General features: G+C 32.0%; 1 protein-coding gene across 2 annotated transcripts in view; it reads left to right on the top strand.

The window, feature by feature from the left end:
- Window positions 1-49: 49 nt before the first annotated feature.
- The window catches only part of LOC143085511 (neurobeachin-like), a 239,768-nt gene continuing 220,474 nt past the window's right edge, over window positions 50-19,343 (top strand). For both annotated transcript variants that reach the window (XR_012981352.1, XM_076261893.1), the window contains exons 1-3: window positions 50-354; window positions 15,136-15,240; window positions 16,990-17,116. Coding sequence is in view for 1 of the 2 variants with exons in the window: in XM_076261893.1 (XP_076118008.1) it covers window positions 190-354; window positions 15,136-15,240; window positions 16,990-17,116 (397 nt within the window). In the remaining variant the exon portion in view is untranslated. The remainder of the gene's footprint in view (window positions 355-15,135; window positions 15,241-16,989; window positions 17,117-19,343) is intronic.

Below are 19,343 nucleotides of genomic sequence, written 5' to 3'. Positions count from 1 at the left end.
CAGACAGATTTTTTTCAATTTATAGATTTTATATTAACTGCAGTAACCCGGAAGTTGTATTGGCATCACCCAGTCGGCGAAAGCCAAGCGTAAATACCTGTCAATTTTTAATTAACAGGATGTAAAGGAACTGTCCTAGTGCAACAACATAGACGAATATATCCATTAGAGACTTACACGTCCGGCAGAATGGCGGAAAATGAGAAAGAAGGAGAAAAGGAACCAAAAGTGACAACACCAGAAGACATTCTAAAAACTTCTGGGAATGATGAGTTGAAATTTGGCTTATTGATTGGTTTAATCAAGGTTGGACAGGTGTCAAATAAAGATGTGGTTGATACTGTTTTATACTTGGTAAGAGATTGATATAATACATCATGCAATATGTTTTGCAACATACACAAATACATTATGCATGGGTGTTTACCTGTAAACTGGTATACTACCTAATCAGTCATGTGTGTCACTTAATAATTAAGTAAGCTCTTTTTTTCTGAATGAGAAACATTTTCCTAATTTGAGTTGTATATTAACATGATTAACTTTAATTTACACTAGCTGTGGAACCGTAGCCCACAGTTCATGCAATTCCTTTTAAAATATTTTGACAATTTGTGGTACAAGAAGAGGTCTGCAAATTGTCCAAAAATATATATAAAGCACCCATCTCTGCCTACAATGTATGACCTACGGTTACTCAGCTAACTTTATATGAGGGTTGACCTCCGGTCCAGCATGTCAAGCTTATAAACATAGCCTAGGACATACATGTAATAGACAATATTTATTTGATACCACAAACACATAAACATACCTGCCAACTTTTCAAAATGCCCATGGGGGTTTTACGTGCAAGATGGGTCATACAGTACGCCCAGAGAGTATGTAATCGCGAACTCTAATCACCGATTTCCGAGTGTAGCGGTGTGACACAGCGAATCACGGATTATACTCCCAATTTCCTCCAAAGATTCTCTCCCAACACCGCGTGGCTGTTAATTGGTTTATTGCCCATCGGATGTTCTGAAAATTAATGACGCGTGACAACATCATCGGATTAGCCAGATTTATTACCTTTGTACATTTAATCGATCTTGATTGCACCTGTGTGCTTTAAAATACGTTTTTTAAATGTCCTTTCATTGTCAGATAAAAGTGCGACATTTCTATTTAAAATAAGATTATATTATTATTCTTGTATGTATATGCCCATTTCATTGTCATATGACATACAGCGTACAGACGTATAAAAATACGAATAAAACACTTATTTTGTATTTTCATTATAGTCCGATCAGGTCATAATTTTTGTTTTTTTCAACAAAGACGATTTTACCACAATTAGAACCTTTTATGACCTACTCAGTGAGCAATATTCGGTTCATTAATAGTTCAATATTATAAAATTAATATCAACTGGCTTAAAACAAAATGATGTTTTTACGGTAATTTGTCCAATCTAAATTAAACCCAAGAGTTAATTTATCGGATCAACAAGTGAACTCTGTTACTTTCAATTTATTTTGAAATGTAAAATATTATGTTTCACTACCTCGGTAGAATAAAATTTCCGACTTGAAATATTTGAATTTTAAAAAGAAACTGTAAAGTGACAAATAGTTTTGTATGCAATGTGGCAGCCCTATATTCATAAATACTGAGAAGACACAACACAATAATCACAACCTTATTTAATTATATGGAGAAAAGAAATCATGTGTTTTTAATCTGTTATTGATCTTTAATTATTTAAAATAAAATTGGATTGGCGCAATCCGTAGTTTACTGCTCGTTAAAACTCCTCGGCGAAATATAAAAAGAAGTAGTTCAACAATTTATACAATAGAATATTAAAATGAAATTATATCGTGTTCTACAAGAAAGAAATATGTAAAAAAAAATTAGATTGGATTTTAACGATCGACAAATTTTCACAGAGGTCTCTACCAACGCCCATCATGAACATGCATCCTGTTTTCATATACCATTAATATATAGTGTTGACTATAGAGGTATAAATAATGTCCGGTTTTATGTCCTCTGTTGACTGAGAAACGTAAAAATAAAAGGCTGATGTTGGTTTATTCAGAAAAGGAATATAATTTAGAATCCGGTTAATCAATTGTGAAAGGACCTTCTAGAGCCTCAATCTTAACGCACACAAATTTATGTCAATCATTACAAAGCAAGTTTAAACCTTGAATGAATTTTCCCACGGTTATCCAGAAAGGTCACCTGAGTTAACTGTTACATGATACTATTTCCCGCCAAATAAAAATCTCGTGGACAAAATTGATGTCACTATTTTTAGCATTCAATATTGTGAGCGAAGTCAAGTTCAAGTTCAACAACGCACTGTTGATCACTGTGTTGGGTATCGTCTTCCCACGGCAATTTATTGTCGAGCCTGCAACTTTTGTTGCAGAAAGCTCGACATAGGGATAGTGATCCAGCGGCGGCGGCGGCGGTGTTAGCTCACTTCTTAAAAGCTTTATATTTCAGAAGGTGGAAGACCTGGATGCTTCATACTTTGTATATAGATGCTTCATGTTACGAAGTTTCCGTCAGTCACATGTCCAATGTCCTTGACCTCATTTTCATGGTTCAGTGACCACTTGAAAAAAAAGTTCAAATTTTTTGTAATGTTGAATTCTCTCTTATTATAAGTAATAGGATAACTATATTTGGTATGTGCGTACCTTGCAAGGTCCTCATGTCTGTCAGACAGTTTTCACTTGACCTCGACCTCATTTCATGGATCAGTGATCAAGGTTAAGTTTTGGTGGTCAAGTCCATATCTCAGATACTATAAGCAATAGGGCTAGTATATTCGGTGTATGGAAGGACTGTAAGGTGTACATGTCCAACTGGCAGGTGTCATCTGACCTTGACCTCATTTTCATGGTTCAGTGGTTATAGTTAAATTTTTGTGTTTTGGTCTGTTTTTCTCATACTATATGCAATAGGTCTACTATATTTGTTGTATGGAATGATGGTAAGGTGTACATGTCTAGTGGGCAGATGTCATGTGACCTTGACCTCATTTTCATGGTTCAGTGGTCAAAGTTAAGTTTTTGAGTTTTGGTCTTTTTATCTAATACTGTATGCCATAGGTCAACTATATTTGGTGTATGGAAATATTTTATGATCTTTATGTCAGTCGCGCAGGTTTTATTTGACGGTGACCTCATTTTCACGGTTCATTGCACAGTGTTAAGTTTTTGTGTTTTGGTCTATTTTTCTTAAACTATAAGTAATGGGTCAACTATATATGTTGTATAGAAGCATTGTTAGCTGTACATGTCTGCCTGGCATGGTTCATCTGACCTTTACCTCATTTTCAAGGTTCATTGGTCTTTGTTTAGTTATCTTGGTTAATGTTAAGTTTATGAGACAGTTGTAATAAAACTAAGCTTTATACTTAGGACTATCAACATAATATCAATGATTAGTATAGAAGGCGAGACATTTCAGCGTGTGCACTCTTGTTGGTTTAGAAATATTTAAAGATTACTGTTCTAAATACAACACAAAAGTTTACATTCATTGTGCGTAAATGAATATTATGCAACGACGATTTGATGCAGCTATAGAAGTATTCCTGTTGTAGCCGAAATGTATTATTTATCCTAAAGTAATGCTAACAAATCGTGAAGAGAAAATACCGTAGACTTATTAAGCATAGCGAATTGTGAATAGTATTTTCTTTTTTTCTTGCATATACAAGTTTAAAGACACGTAATTTTTTTTTTTCTCACATTTTATAACTTCAGCGTTAATTTCCGTCTATTTTCGCAAGTTATATAAATTACCGATAAAAAGAACAAGAGATCATAATCAAGTATAGATTTTTTTTTTATAAAAGTTTACTGCAATTGAAAGCATTAACAACAATCTTTTGCTTTTTAAAACTTTTATTTTGTAATCGTAAAATGGAAATGGAAACTTATTAGCATAACAGATAGTGAATAATATTTTCTTTTTTACTTGTATAAAAAACTTTGAGACGTGTAATTTTTCTTTAAACTGTCCTAATTTATTCAACGTTAGTCTCCGTTTATTGTTACACAATTATATCTCTTTTAGTAAATTAAATATTTATTTACTGATAAAAAACGGAAGTCAAAATCAAATATAGTTTTTTTTAACTTGATTTAAATGTACAGTGTAATTGAAAGAATTAACAACAACGTTTTGACTTTTATTTTAATCTTTCATTTGTTTCAAGCAATCAGATATAACCTGATAATCAATAGACAGGAAATACAATTGTTTAATTACATTAGAAATCTCGCATACCTTGACTGTCGAGTGCCGGCATAGATCAGAAGGATTAGGGCAATTAATTACCTGGTGTGACACCGCGTCACTCCAGACTGGGAGAGATGTCGCTAATACAATAAACAAAAGGTAACGGATTTACGCGGAAGTCGGAGGGAATACTCCCAAATTTCTCCGACAATTTAGGGAGTGATGTCGGAGTTTCCTGGTGTCACACCAGCAAAAAACTCGGTGTTTGGAGTTTGGGATGGCTTTCGCGAAAATTGAACTGTATAGTCCTACATAGACTTCAATGGGGCCTTCAAATATATTTCAATGTTGTTTTTTGGCTTCTTCTTACTTTTACAAGCCTATAGTCAATGTAAAAATAATAGTTTTGTTTAAAATTGTGGGCAAAATTGCTCTTTCAAAATTTCCATTTGGGAGCCTCCATGGGGGAAATCCCCCGCAAATAGTGACAGTTGGCAGGTATGCATAAATTACATAAAATTAGTAAATGGACAGTTATGGCATGCAGTATACATTGTAGTACAATCAAATGGTATACACCATATCACTATTTATTCCAATCCGAATTTGTTCTGAAATAACACAAATTTTTCATCCCGTTCTCGGCGTTGAACCTATCTGGGACCCTGGGCCTGCACATTTAAAAGAATGACAGTTTCCACTCGCTGGGTCTACTCAAAGTCTTTGTAAACAGACCAGGAAGGCAGGTTAATTATAATTTTTTAACTTGATGTCATAGCATGGTCACATGAACTGTTTGACTTGTCCAGTCGAGGCCACTTATCAGTTGTTTGCTCTCAGTTTGAGTGTATTTATTTAGATTATCAATCCTTTTGCTTTCAATAAGAAAGAGAAGATGTGGTATGATTGCCAATGAGACAGCTCTCTACAAGAGACCAAAATTATACAGAATTTAACAACTATAGGTCACTGTACGGTCTTCATCAATGAGCAAAACCCATACTGCATAGTCAGCTATAAAAGGCCCCGAAATGCCTATGTAAAACAATTCAAACAAGAAAACTAATGGTCTTATCTATATAAAAAATGAGAAACACTTATTAACCACATAAACAGATGACAACCACTGAACATCAGATTCCTGACTTCGGACATGTAGGACGGGTGCAAACAATTGCAGCAGGATTAAATGGTTTAATGGTTCCAGACCTTCTCCCTTTTCTGAAACAATAGTATAACATCACAACATTGAAAGACATACTATAAGATACCAATTGGAATGACTAAATTCAATAAAAAAATAATAACAGATCATGCTTTACATTGCTAAATGAAAATACATTGTTTAAGTTTAGTGTCTGTCAGACAATAAATCTTAGGACATAAAATTTGGGTCACTTTCATAGATCCACTGCTTTAAGCAAAATAAATGCTAGGGTGTCACTTTTATAGGGTCGATCTATATTGAGATTTTGTGTTCCCCTTACAAGTGCAGTTTCTTTTTCTGAACAGGCTGGTAACTTTTGCCAGTATGTACACTCACGTCATTAGACCAGTCAAAATAAAGCCAAGGTCGATCGATTTTCCAGAAGGGCTTAAATTTTTGTCCTTGTTTTACACAATTGTCTTTTAGTCTTTCAAGGTTCCAAAGAGGAGCCAAAGGCAATCTTTCTGCTAATTGATGGGACTGGAATTTTCACACATATTTCTAGTGATCATAACTTTTACACATGTTTAAACTTTCATAGCTTCATTTTCAGACTTCTTTCATTTAGCTAAACATGCTAAAGTGTAGTAAATGTAGTCATTTTAATCTGCCATACCTGTTTTTCTCTTAAAAGACATTACACAAAAGCAAAGCAAACTCATGGTTTACCAACGTTGACAACGACATGGGTTTCTTATAATATAATGGACAATTTAAAAGCAGTGTAAAGGAGGTAATCCAAACACATTACAAAGTACAATGTTATGTATGTTTGGATTACCTCCCTTGCACTACTTTTAAATTATGTATAAAGAAATGTTTTATTGTCTTGAGTTGATTAGCTGTCAATTTATTTTTAGGCAGTTAAGCTGCCTTATGCGAGCACCCTGGATTTGGGTTCCCCCCAGGAAATTTTTGAAAAAGTGCCATTGCTCTGATCTGGCGGGTCTGGTAGATTCTTTATAACTAATTAGACATTTTTTTCACACTTTTTGTTATAAAAAACAATAAATATAAGAAAGATTACCTTAAATGATCGTCGATTTTCCCAAAACAATTGATGTTCCCCATTTGAAAAAGTGCTAATTAAAAAGTTAAGCATAGCTTTTTATCGTCTGTGCTTTTGATGAAGATGTAAGTGAACTATTGTAAGAATAATTTCATCGCCGAAAATGTTTGTAATGAAGGCATTAAAATTTGCCAAATGACATGAATGGCGCATGAATATTATTTTGCGGCTATTACGCCGTTGAATTTGGTGGATTCCATCCTACTAAAGGTAAATATTTAAAAGCATCGTCTTACTTCCTCTCTGTATAAGTCTTGAATTTGTAAGAATACTTGATTATTTTATTTCTACATTGTATGAAGATATGTATTTTATTTAATTATTTAATGCAAGCTGATGTTATTATTTGTCATCGTGTCTCTCCGTACTTGCTATGTATCGTGTAAACCCCCACACATTATACTCGATCAGGGCCATTGCAATGTCAATCGGGACCTCATTTGAATACGTATTTATAGATTTTGTCGATGTCAATTAAGGTCATTTCAAGATGGTTTCCTTTATCGTGTTTTAGTTAAAAGTAAAATCACAAAAATACTGAACTTAGACGAAAATCTAAAGTTGACATGGTTAATTAATTGCTTTACACACAAACCTGTAAACTCATTCATGTAAGGCTATACACCTGTACAATGTGACCTTTCACCTGGAAATATATAGTTTCGTATACAAAATTCCACTTCTTCCAGGTTTACACTTTCAGTATTAATGGTTACAATTTACAATTAAAAAATGTTAGGTCTTGATTTATTTAAGTCGATAAGTTAAGAGTTACACACAAAAAGTCGGAATACGAAAATTTTGATACTTTAATCACACATATTTAAAATGGCGCATCGTTGTTTACTTTGTACACACGTGAATAACATTAAACGAAATCGATCTTGGGAAGATTTCACTAGGTTTTATCTTGACTATAATGGTTTTACCATTGAAGGGTTCATCTTTTATTGATATTCAGGATTCATGTACACTGTTAAGATGCAATGACACAAATTTTACAGAATCCGAAACAAAGCGGACATTCGATCAAAGACAAAGGCTGATTTTTATGCAAATTACTAAGTCAACACTGTTAGATTGTTTATTTTATCTAAAAATAATAACAAAGAGTAGTCAAGAATATTTTTATTTCTAAATAATACAAAGAGTTGTCAAGAATACATTATAACATTGACAACACATGATGTTTCTGTTTACTTGGCCAAACCTCGTTCAACATCGTATCCCAACTCTGAAAAAAAAATGTCATGAAATCCTATAGTACTGCATAGTCCGCACCCCTTCCATCAATTTCATTCCCAGGGTAAAAAACCGCGGACTATACACCCCTTTCAACTGTATGTAACACATAAACAAACGACAGCTACTGAATTACAGGCTCCTGACTTGGGACAGGAACATGCATAAATAATGTAGTATATATCTCATTACCAGAATATTTAGCCCACCCCCTTTGTCATGGTCTATTGACTAATATGCACAGGCACTTGTCTCAAAATTTTTTTTTCCTATATACCTTAATATAACGTTATATTAAGGTATATAGGGGAAACAAATTTTGAGACAAGTGCCTGTGCTAATATGTATTAGTTTTTGATTAGGTCAGTTATTGAGGAACCACTAGTGAATGGTCAATGATATTTGGTGTGCAGTTGGATAAACTTTGTCACTTTTAATTTCTTGGCTCACACCGAACAACAAGCTATAAAGGGCCAAGAAATTACTAGTCATTCAAACTAGAAAACCAAAGGTTTGTTCAAAAAAGACAACTTATGAAAAGTCAATGGTATTTGGTAAGCAGTTGTATATTCCTCCATGCAGCTTGTAACTATTAGCAAAACCTACATGTATACTGCATAGTAAGCTTTTAAAGACCAGGAATTACAAATGTAAAACAATAAACTAATAAAAATGTTAAAATAAATAATTGGACATAACTTTTGAAGGTGGCGGGATTGGATAGTGAAAATTTTAGGGTACAAACATTATTCAATACTTGAGAAATAGCCGAGATAATATTTTCACCAATTTTTCAACAATATTCGTCTTAACTTCTGCCAAGTTTGCCTCTGCTTAACTGCCTACAGCGCCTTTGGTGCTTTGATTTGAAGTTGCTATTGAAGGACTATTAATTTTGGCCATGATTATCAATGATTATGCATGTCATTTTCTATGTATTTAAATTGGCAATTATGGTTGCAAACTCCATTGGAAATATGAATTGAGAGTGGGACCATATCTTGAGGGAAAGATTTTATTTTTAAAAGGGGGGGGATAAAAAAGAAATTAGGAGGGCTCTTTTTCTCATTTCATATTTCAGAAAGAAGAAAATTTCTTCAAATATTATTTTTTGGCCAAAAAAGGGGGAGCTTTTTTTTTGGGAGGGGGGACTTGCAACAGCAGAGTGTATTGCTTAAGAAATAATTCATGGAAGCCATAGATTGTTGGAAAACGCTCAGGATAAAATTCGAACATCACAGCCCAGACCATGTGTAAATTTCCAACAATCTATGGCTTCCATGAATTATTTCGATTCATATAGGACAAATACGGTTATTAAAATACTGAAGCGAGGGTTGGTTTGGTGTGTGTGTGGGTGATCTTTTTTACTCCCTGTTAGATAAAGCTCAAATATCTTAATAAATCTGTAGCTTGCATGGGTTATTTCGTGAATAACCGCTAGAAAAAAACTATTTAATTCTTTTACTTCTCAAACCCAACATTTGCCATTTTTAATTTATATGATTTTCTCGTAAGCTTCCGTCAAATCCAAAGTTGACATTTCGTAACTAAGGAGCCGTCATTTTGACTTGCTGAAATTAGTAAATATGCAAAGAATGCAATAGAATAGAAAATAAAACAAAACCTACCTCAAAAATCAGTTTTAGTGCAATATCATACGAATTTCGATGGTTCATGTAACAGAAAACTTTCAACTTAAACGGTTTCATTTGTATGACATCATGTTTTGAAATGACTTAAATGCGCCAAAAAAAATTAATAGACTTTTGTAGAATATTATTTTTATTTTTATTTTGTTGATTTCTCCGAGCTTTTGTGCATTACTGCTTTTTATTATGCATCCGAATAAGAATACATTGTAACAGTTATTTTGTCTTTTTTTAATTGCACTTTTTATATTATTAAAATCGTGAAAGCCTTAAAATGTCTGCAAATAGGTTCCAATACATGTAGATTTACGTGGGAAGTATTTTGTAACAGCCATTATTATGTATATCTCTGAGTCTGCGCTAAGTATAGATATATCGAGAATTTTATCACAGTGTTGTTTACAAAGCGAAAGAAGCAAGTCATATTAGAATCAAAAGCAAACTATTGAATATAAATTCAAATTGTATAACCAATTCTAAGTTTCTTTGGGTACAGTTTTCATGATTATTGTGTGTCAGAAACCTATTTATATTTGTCAAATATTTAATTACAATCCAAATTCAGACCTGTATCATGCACGAATATTCTGTCCATTTCTGTCCCAACTACTGAGGGTTGGACCTCTGCAGTGGTATCCAGCTGTGCTCAGCGAAGCATTTTATTTTAGTTTATCCACTTTAATCAAATAGAAAAAAAAAATGGTGTTTTTTTTCAAATAATGTCTGAAGCTCTACCATGTCTACCTTGAAAGTTTATGTCATTAAGTTTAACTGAGATTATTTTAGCAATTTTACATGATAAAAAGTAAGGCATCACATAAGCTTCTTACTGTTATAAGCATCAGCATTACTTTGTTCACAGTTGAACATTAATTTTACACTTGTTGATCTATTCTTTGTTTCAATTGTTTCATGCTGTACTTCATTGACTTAGTATCTAACCCTTTAGCACATTTGTACACGGACATGTAGTTTGTTAAAGTGAATGTTCTAGTCCTGATTGGTAATTTTTGTCTTTAATTCTGATTTACATTGAGTTAATTTGTTGTTTGCCTATTGCAATTTCAATTCCAAATATCCTGTAGTGCACTATGTATTACTGACAGACAGTTAATCAATTTTTCATCTTATGCCTTACTGTTTGGAATAGCAGGAGTTAAATTGACAAGTTTGAAATTAGTAATTAGATAATCATATTAACTTGCCTCATACAAATGAAATTATTCCACAACTTTTCATTGTATGGTTATAATTTTGTTAAAAATTAATACAAATCAACACAATAGTTTTGACTATTGGGAATGTTGCTATTCACCTGAGTCAGTATATAATGTATATTGATACATTGATTTTTTTAAGGTTAAGTCTCCTCAAAAGCGGAGCTGTCTTCATTGAGATAATTATCTATTATTAAAAAGAAAAAAAGACGGCAAATATAAATGTTTGAGATAATTGAACCCAATATATATATATATATAAGATCCTTGACCTTTGTTAAAACAATTTCAGTCTACAATATGGCCATTGTTTAATTACATGTCACAAACGCTTTTGTGTTAGTCAGCAATTAGTAAGTCATAATGGTGACAAATCTAAAAAGAGTAGTTCGATGTTCTTGTGGTAAGGTGTTTTCTTTGAGTTCAGGAAGTCATGGGTTTGAACTCTGCCAGGTCAAGTCAAAGACTCAAAAATTGGCATTTGCTGCTTCTCTGTAAGACATGCAGCATTAAGGAGTTAGCACAAAGACTAGTTGGCTTATATATATTTAGAACTAAGAATAATGTATCCAGGTTGTGTAACTTGTCTTCCAGTAGTCCTTGTGAACTAGCACATTAAAATCCTATTCAGCCTAACCCTGTCAGTCTAGTAGAAAGCAGGGTAAATGATACCACTGCATGATGAAAGCATATATCATTTTCTAGCCCTACATATGCATTAGATATGCCACCTAAATTAAACAGACATCAAATGAGTAGTTTACTAGTGTTGTCAGTATCAAAACCTGTATTCAATCTGTCCTTGCATATCGTTAAAAGCCAATAAGAAATAAGCCAAGCAGTGGCGGATCCAGGGGGTTCCGGGGGTTGGAACCCCCCTTTTTTTTGGCCGATCAATGTATTTGAATGGGAGCATGTAGTTGGAACCCCCCCTTTTTAAAATGGCTGGAAACGCCACTGCCAAGGATAGTCAGTGGTTCTCCTTTTCCATATTATTTTACTCAATGAATTTTTGTTCATCATCATTTATTAAGTCTTTAGTTTTCTGTATTGTGTTTTGTGGACTGTTGTTCGTCTTTTTGTTATTTTTCCTTTCTTGCCATGGTCAGTTTGCTTATCACCTTATGAGTTTAAATGTGCCATTGGTATCTGTCAACTCTCTTTTATATGTAACAAACCTTTGAAAACCCTAAGTGGCCTTTATTATACCTAGACATACCGTCAGTATAAGCATGTCAAAATTGTTGTTCTAAAAAGTATTCATTAACATGAACTGTTGGTGTAAGGTACATTGCTTTAAATGTAGAGGTAAATTTGCAAATAAGTTAATTGGCAGTCATATGTTATCCAGTACTCCTTAGATAATTGTATTTCTGATCTCTAGTTTTGAATTGATGGAACTCGTATAGAAATCTTGGATCACATCTGTAGAGTTATGATAATGGGATACTTAAAACTTCATTTTAATTGTTGTCTGGTAATTCCTTGGCATGATTATCAATAAGTTTAATTGTGATATCACACATACCAACTTACACTGAATCAACACATTGCCCAACAGGCCTGTATTTGAATAGCAGTAAAGTTGTTTAGATTGTATTATATTTGTTTGTATGTAAACATACAAAGTAATAACAGTATCATTCTATCATATCTTTTATTGATATTTATAGTGTATTGATCTGTAGGTATTTTAATTTTGAGTTTAATATGCTCTAGATCTTTATTTAAAACTTACAAATAATGGGAAAAATTAAAGACTTATACTCCACCTACCCATTGAATTTAGGTGTCAATCTAAATTACAATGTCTGAGCAAACAACCAACATGAACAAACAAAGTTGGCAAGCAAGGCATTTAAACTCTCGTTTTGCATGCTTTATTATTTTAACTGTAAAGAAAAAAACAGCATTAATGACCAAAAAAAAAAAAAACCGAAACCCTTTTGTATGAAACTTGTGTCAATATTGAATTACTTGTACACTTGGTCATTGTTGGTAATGTTATTAAGAATAATTTAAAACTTCAATCTAAAGATACAAAGTGCTGTTTTCAAATCGCTTTGTTATGCATAGTAGCATATAAGTTTGAACATTGTTGAATGATGATATATTTAAACTTTATGAAATAGATTTGTATCTTCTCAAAACAAAGAATGATCAATCTTCTGACAATATTTAAGAATCAATTTGTATCCTCAGTACTATTTATATTGTAAGTTGACCTCTTGATGTCTTTTAGTTATGCTGGGTTGCTCTCACATTGTTTACCCTACATATCCTATCATTCATATAAAAAATTACAAACCTTTCGATTAAATTTTTTCAGTAAATCATAACCACAGTTAGAATGCAACCTATGTTTTATTAATCTATGTGCATCTTGTTGATGCAGAAGGTTTGTTTTGTACCAGTAGAGTACAAATCTATTGTAATATGATAAACTTGTCAAATGCAGCATTTTGTAATATGATTTTCAAGGTGAATAACCAATAACAATTTAAAATGTTTCAAAAATGTCAAATGGTAAAATATGAATTATGAAGTGTCAATTTATGTCACTTAAATGTATCAGTAATATCAGTATGGATCATTTAGCAGCTTCAAAATGTTGACATGAGATCGAATGCAGCAATATTGTATCATCAAATAAGAATTTGATAATCTATAAATATTTTGTTTCCTATTTCTGTGCAAGTTATGATGTTACGTAATTCATTTGAAACAGGGCAGTTGTTTTAAAGTCATATTTAATGATGCATATTTGCTTCTTTGTGTTGAAAAACAGAGAAATGTGCACAGAAACTGATTCCCTTTGAAGTACATTAATTATACCAGTCAGAGCTCAGACATAAACAAGTTGATTTTTGTTTTTGACTTGAAGAAGTCAAAACATGTATTTATCATAAAAATGTGTTTTCAATTTTAGACTTATCTAAGTCAGAAAATGAAAGACTTGTTTAGGTCTATTTATGTTGATGAAAAAACTTAATTTCACTTGGTGGCCAAACTACACCACCTATGACAGCAAAAACCTGTCTGAGAGTTCACAAGGACTTGAGCTATCTATATTTAATTGTCTAATTGAACATCCTTACTAAACACAGATGTTTTACCTCATTAAGTGTGGTTCCAGGTGGTTGCATTGTAAGGTTAATTAACATTATCTCCGATTTTTTAGACTCTCATCCATATTTTTCTTTAGAAGACAAAGCATTGTCTTTCAATGTTGTCATTATTTGATTTAGATGCATGACCTCCTTATAAATATGCGTGGGTCTTGAAGTTAACCAATTTTGATCACTTATTGACTTGTAGGAGTCGGTATTTGCAACTTTTGGATTCTGGTCAATTATTTCTTGCTTAACAATATTTGACTTATTAAGTCGTATTTTGTCTTGCATTAAAGGGAGACAAATCCTAAAACTTACAAATTTAGACCTCTATGAGTCAAAAGCAAATTCAGACTTATTTATGTCTGAGCTCTGACTGTATACTCATTATAAGAAAAGGGCTGATTTAAAAACTTCAACATGTCTTCCCTTATTGCATTGAAATGTTGGATATTAGTATGTGATATTGATGTGAACTCCACATCTATTATATCAAATAAGATTAATATTAGTCCTCGTTTATCCCTTAAAAGGATACTTACGTAAAAATGAATTCCTTCAACTAAGAGCTAAATAAAATCTTGAATAAGACCTTATCTATGCTGTAGAAATTAGCTAACAAAAAAGTGTTCTTGTTCTGACAGAACAAATTTCTGGTTCCAAGTTTCTTTTATCCATAAAACTTTACTATCATGACTATACTGAACAGTCTTATGCAGTAAAAAACAGTGATATTCATGTGTTAAACTTTTGGATACACTTAAGTCATGTTAGTATATAAATGGCAGGTCCTTTTTATATTGATATATTCTTGTTATTCTTGGTTAAACTTGACAGACAGAGTTTGACTACAAATGAGAAAGAATTGAAGACAATAATGAGAGCCTTGATTTTTATTAAGAAAGTGATTGAGGCAAATGTAATAGGGTTAGATCAAGTCAATAGAACTTTATTGTTATTGATCTTTAACCAGGAAGATTTTTGGGGCACTTTGTAAAACAACAAGATGTGTTTTATATGACAATTGTAGATTAAACTTGTAAATAGCAAACATTAAATAGAATTTCTCACTGTTAGTCTCATTGCTATTTAAAACAAAATTTAAACAAAAAGTAATAATAACTGTAATGAACAGCTTCTAGAGTTGGTGACTATGTCATTGTCAATACTAAAAAAGATAAGATTCCAAAAGGTAATACAAAACTAGATGACCAAGAAACAAAGAAAATAGCCTTATTTAATTCCAAGAAAACACAAAACAATACAAAAGAACATTAAACATTGAGCAACAGGATGCCCACCAAAAACATTTTTTTTTATATCATCTATTACATGATTTCTAGCTACATGTATGTATAGTAATACATTTTTTTCTTTTTTTCAGTTGGTTGGAGGAGAGTTTGACATTGAAAATAACTTCATCATACAGGAAGAACAAAACATTATGCATATGCTTAGACTGTTAACACACTGTCCATTAACACTCCAGGTAGGTAGTCATTTATATTCCTGTACGTTAATTATATAACTTTACTTCAGGTAGGTAGTCATATCCAGACTATATGTTGACTTGTAGGTACTGGTAAAAAGTATAAACATCTTTTGATAGGTATTTTCATATTATTGAGCAGAATTAGATATTAAAAAAATATGACAGAACTAACTTATGTTGATAACTTGATAGAGCAAACATGGAATAGACACTGTGAAATTAAATTGACCATATTACAATTAAGCAATATAGTTGGACGCTGAATATAAATTACCATACAAGTCCAGCTTTATACATATGACAACTTTGCTCAATACATAACATAATTAACTACAGCTTGTATGGAAATCCTATCCGAAGGGTTTTGCATTAAATCTTTTGGACATTGACTTGTCAAAAGACACAATTATCTCTGACTGGGTAATAATTTTCTTGTTTCATTGATTCTGAATTAATTTCTGTTTTACATGTTTGCTGTTTGCAGACATTTCATACAATTGCAATTGTATCTTTAAACATTAAATAAAGCTTAATTATGGTTTGCATTTGAAGTTAGAAGGTGTTTTAAAACAACAACGGAAAAGAAAATTTTGATGATTTGGTAAATGGATTGTTAATATGCAAATTGTAAATTATATCAAATTTACCATTATTGGTTGTTTAAGAAATGTTCAAGTTGTGAACCAAACAAAATGTTTTTTTTTTTGTTATAACAGGTACACATTTGTTTTTTAGCTCACTTGACCCAAAAGGCCAAGTGAGCTTTTCTCATCACTTGGCGTCCGTTGTCGTTGACTTTTACAAAAATCTTCTCCTCTGAAACTACTTGGCCAAATTTAACCAAACTTGGCCACAATCATCATTGGGGTATCTAGTTTGAAAAAGATGGGAGCCATGGCTAAAAATAGAACATGGGGGTAAAATGTAGATTTTGGCTTATATCTCTGAAACTAAAGCATTTAGAGCAAATCTGACATGGGGTAAAATTGTTTATCAGGTCAAGATCTATCTGCCCTGAAATTTTCAGATGAATCAGACAACCTGTTGTTGGGTTGCTGCCAATGTATGTACAACAATGTTCAGCAAAGTAAGACCTACAAATAAGTCAACATGATAAAAATGGTCAATTGACCACTTAAGGAGTTATTGCCCTTTATAGTCAATCTTTAACAATTTTAATAAATTTTGTAAATTTACAAAATTTACTTTAACTACATGTACTGGGATAGATTCATAGGTTCATTATAGATAGAGATAATTGTAAGCTGCAAGAATGTTCAGTAAAGTAAGATCTACAAACACATCACCATCATCAAAACACAATTTTGTCATGAATCCATCTGTGATCTTTGTTTAAGATATGCAGAGATCAAGGTGAGCGACACAGGCTCTTTAGAGCCTCTAGTTTTGTTGTAACAGGTTCACATTTGAAAATGTTTTAAATATTAAAACATCTTCATTAAAATATGCTTGGGAAAAATGTTTACTGTACCCTTCCCTTAAGACTGCATCTGAATTATGACCAAATTTTCATTGAGAAATGTTTTTTACTTACTTCAATGAAATATTTTTATTTTTAGCAGATCTAGTGAAGGTAAAAAACAGCCGAATGAGCCTCTAGTTCTTGATAATATCTATGATATTCTAATTTGACAAATATACAATTGCCTTGATTATTATAGAATTAGCAATTGAATTAGATATTTTGATTAACTGTAGCTTTATATGATTATCTTTATGTTGTAGGCTGAGGTATGGAGTGTATTCACAGCTATGTTAAAGAAAAGTCGTAGAAATTTACAGGCGTGTACAGAAGTGGGCTTGATAGAACATGTTTTGAATCTTATAAATGATGCTGATGATGTAATAGCAGGTAGCATTCTTTAACTTTTAACTAGTACATTTATATTGGAAATATTGTACAATTCCAATCAGTCAATCACCATTCTTTCTTCTCTTTGATCGGTAATGGTTTAAAGTCAAGGAAGTCATGACAAGTTCAAAGAGACGGATCAATTTAATATTATTGCATTTAATTGATTTTGTAAAAAAATTAAATTCTCAAGTTTTATTGAATAAGTCTATTTCAAAACCTATATAAAGCTGAAGTGCTAACATTTTCAGTCTAAAGTTTTAAGATTTCAGACAGAATATAAGCATCATTCATTGCTTGATTTTTCATTACAACTAGTTGTCGAACCATAAGTCATCATTATTTTGAATTCAGTAATCATGGTAATAGAGCCTAATAGGTTTTATAGAAACTGGTTTAATGATAAATAATCAGACTTTTTATAATCTTATGATAAAGTTTTCCTTAAAATGTAAATAATATGGATAGAATCTATTTTCAAGAAATCAAAAATCTTTTTATAACAATGCATATTATAATTTTTATAGATGATTTACGGAAGTTTATGATTAAAGGTGTCCGTTTCATGATAGACAAGGTTAGAAATGTCAAGAAAGGAAGACTAAACATGATATTATAAATCAATAATGACGGAGGAATCTAATTTTGAATCTAATGGCTCACTGAGAACTACAGATTTTTTCTCATATATCTTTTATATCAAATTAGTAGAGAGAGCAATTTTGATTTTTAATACTTTTTTTTCTCTCAAATGATGATATTTTTCATGTTCTGTTATTTTCTCTGTGTTTTATGTAGGAGTTGTGACACTCAATCATTGATATATAACTGAATTATCTGTTTTCTAACACATATTCTCTTTGACTAATGAGTTTTTTCCATTATAATGCAAAAACAGTTGACCATTGATGTATGGATGTGTCTATAGTGTCTATAATGTCATATATATAAGGGTTATAATCTTGTCCCTGATGCTAACTCAGCTGCAGAGGTAGCTTAGACTATTTGTAGAAACTTAATATTTCAGAGTATAGAAGGCCTGTTGATCTCCTAAATTTGTATACAGGTGCCTTAAGTTATGACTTTTCAGTCTTGCATAAGTCCATTGTCAATTCACTTCATTTTATGGTTCAGCATCTGTATGAAAAAAAAGTCTAGTTATTTTATTACACAATTTTCTCCCATTATGAGTGGTACATGTAGTACAATCATATTTGGTGTGCAGAATCATGTCAAGGTTTACATGTCTATACGACATTCTAACCTCATTTCATGGATACGTGATGAAGGTTAAGTTTTTGTGGCAGGGCAGGTTTGTTTCTCAGATACTTTAAGCAATATAGGTCAACTATAGTCTATATTTGGTGTATGAAATAGTTTAAAAGGTGTACATGTCTGTAATGCAGGTTTCATCTGACCTTGACCTCATTTCCATTGTTCATAGAAAAATGTGAGGTTGGTTTCCTGGATACTATACTTGTTGTGCTAATGTGGCGTAAAAACCAACAATCAATCTTGATACTATAAGCATTAGGTCATGTATATTTAGTGTTCAAATAATTGTTCAGTGTTCATGTCTGTCTGGTCAGGTTTATCTGATCTTGACCTCATTTTGATGGAGTTTTGATAAACAAGAAATGTATGAGACACTCATAGAAATATGATAATAATGCAAAGGTTAACAACATACCATCAATCATAATCATGAGTCAATTGTCCATTACATTGTTTTCTTCAAATTGAAAGGCAATCTTTCATTAGAAATATAGAGGTCCAGTTTTTATGCTGTTTGAAACAAGCTTTGTCCATTATATGCCTAATCAAATAAACCTGAATCTTATTTATAAGAAATTAAAAACAAAAGCAACCTGAATGACACAGTATCATGAGATGTGCAACAATTCTTAGGCGAAATAAAAATATATGTTTGGTTCCACTAACCCTACCATCCATACTTTTTCGGCTTAAAATTAAAATAGCCTACCCTAAAGATTTTATTGTCATTTTTCATTAAGCACTGTTAAAGTCAGAATGTTGCTCCCATAGACTCAATGTAAAAAAAAACCATAAAATAAAAAAAAATCCCTACCTACCCTAACTTTTTTCAGATGTAACTGGAACCACACATACTTTTTTATTTGGCCTTATAATGTTTTAAATAATTAAAATGTTTTTGACATACACATCTAATTTTTTTATCTGCCAATTCATAAGATTCTGAAGTATG

Source organism: Mytilus galloprovincialis, chromosome 8 (genome assembly GCF_965363235.1).
Source record: "Mytilus galloprovincialis chromosome 8, xbMytGall1.hap1.1, whole genome shotgun sequence".
In the NCBI taxonomy this organism is placed as follows: domain Eukaryota; kingdom Metazoa; phylum Mollusca; class Bivalvia; order Mytilida; family Mytilidae; genus Mytilus; species Mytilus galloprovincialis.
The sequence above is the reverse complement of the archived record's forward strand: the minus strand, read 5'-3'. Positions and strand labels throughout refer to the sequence as shown.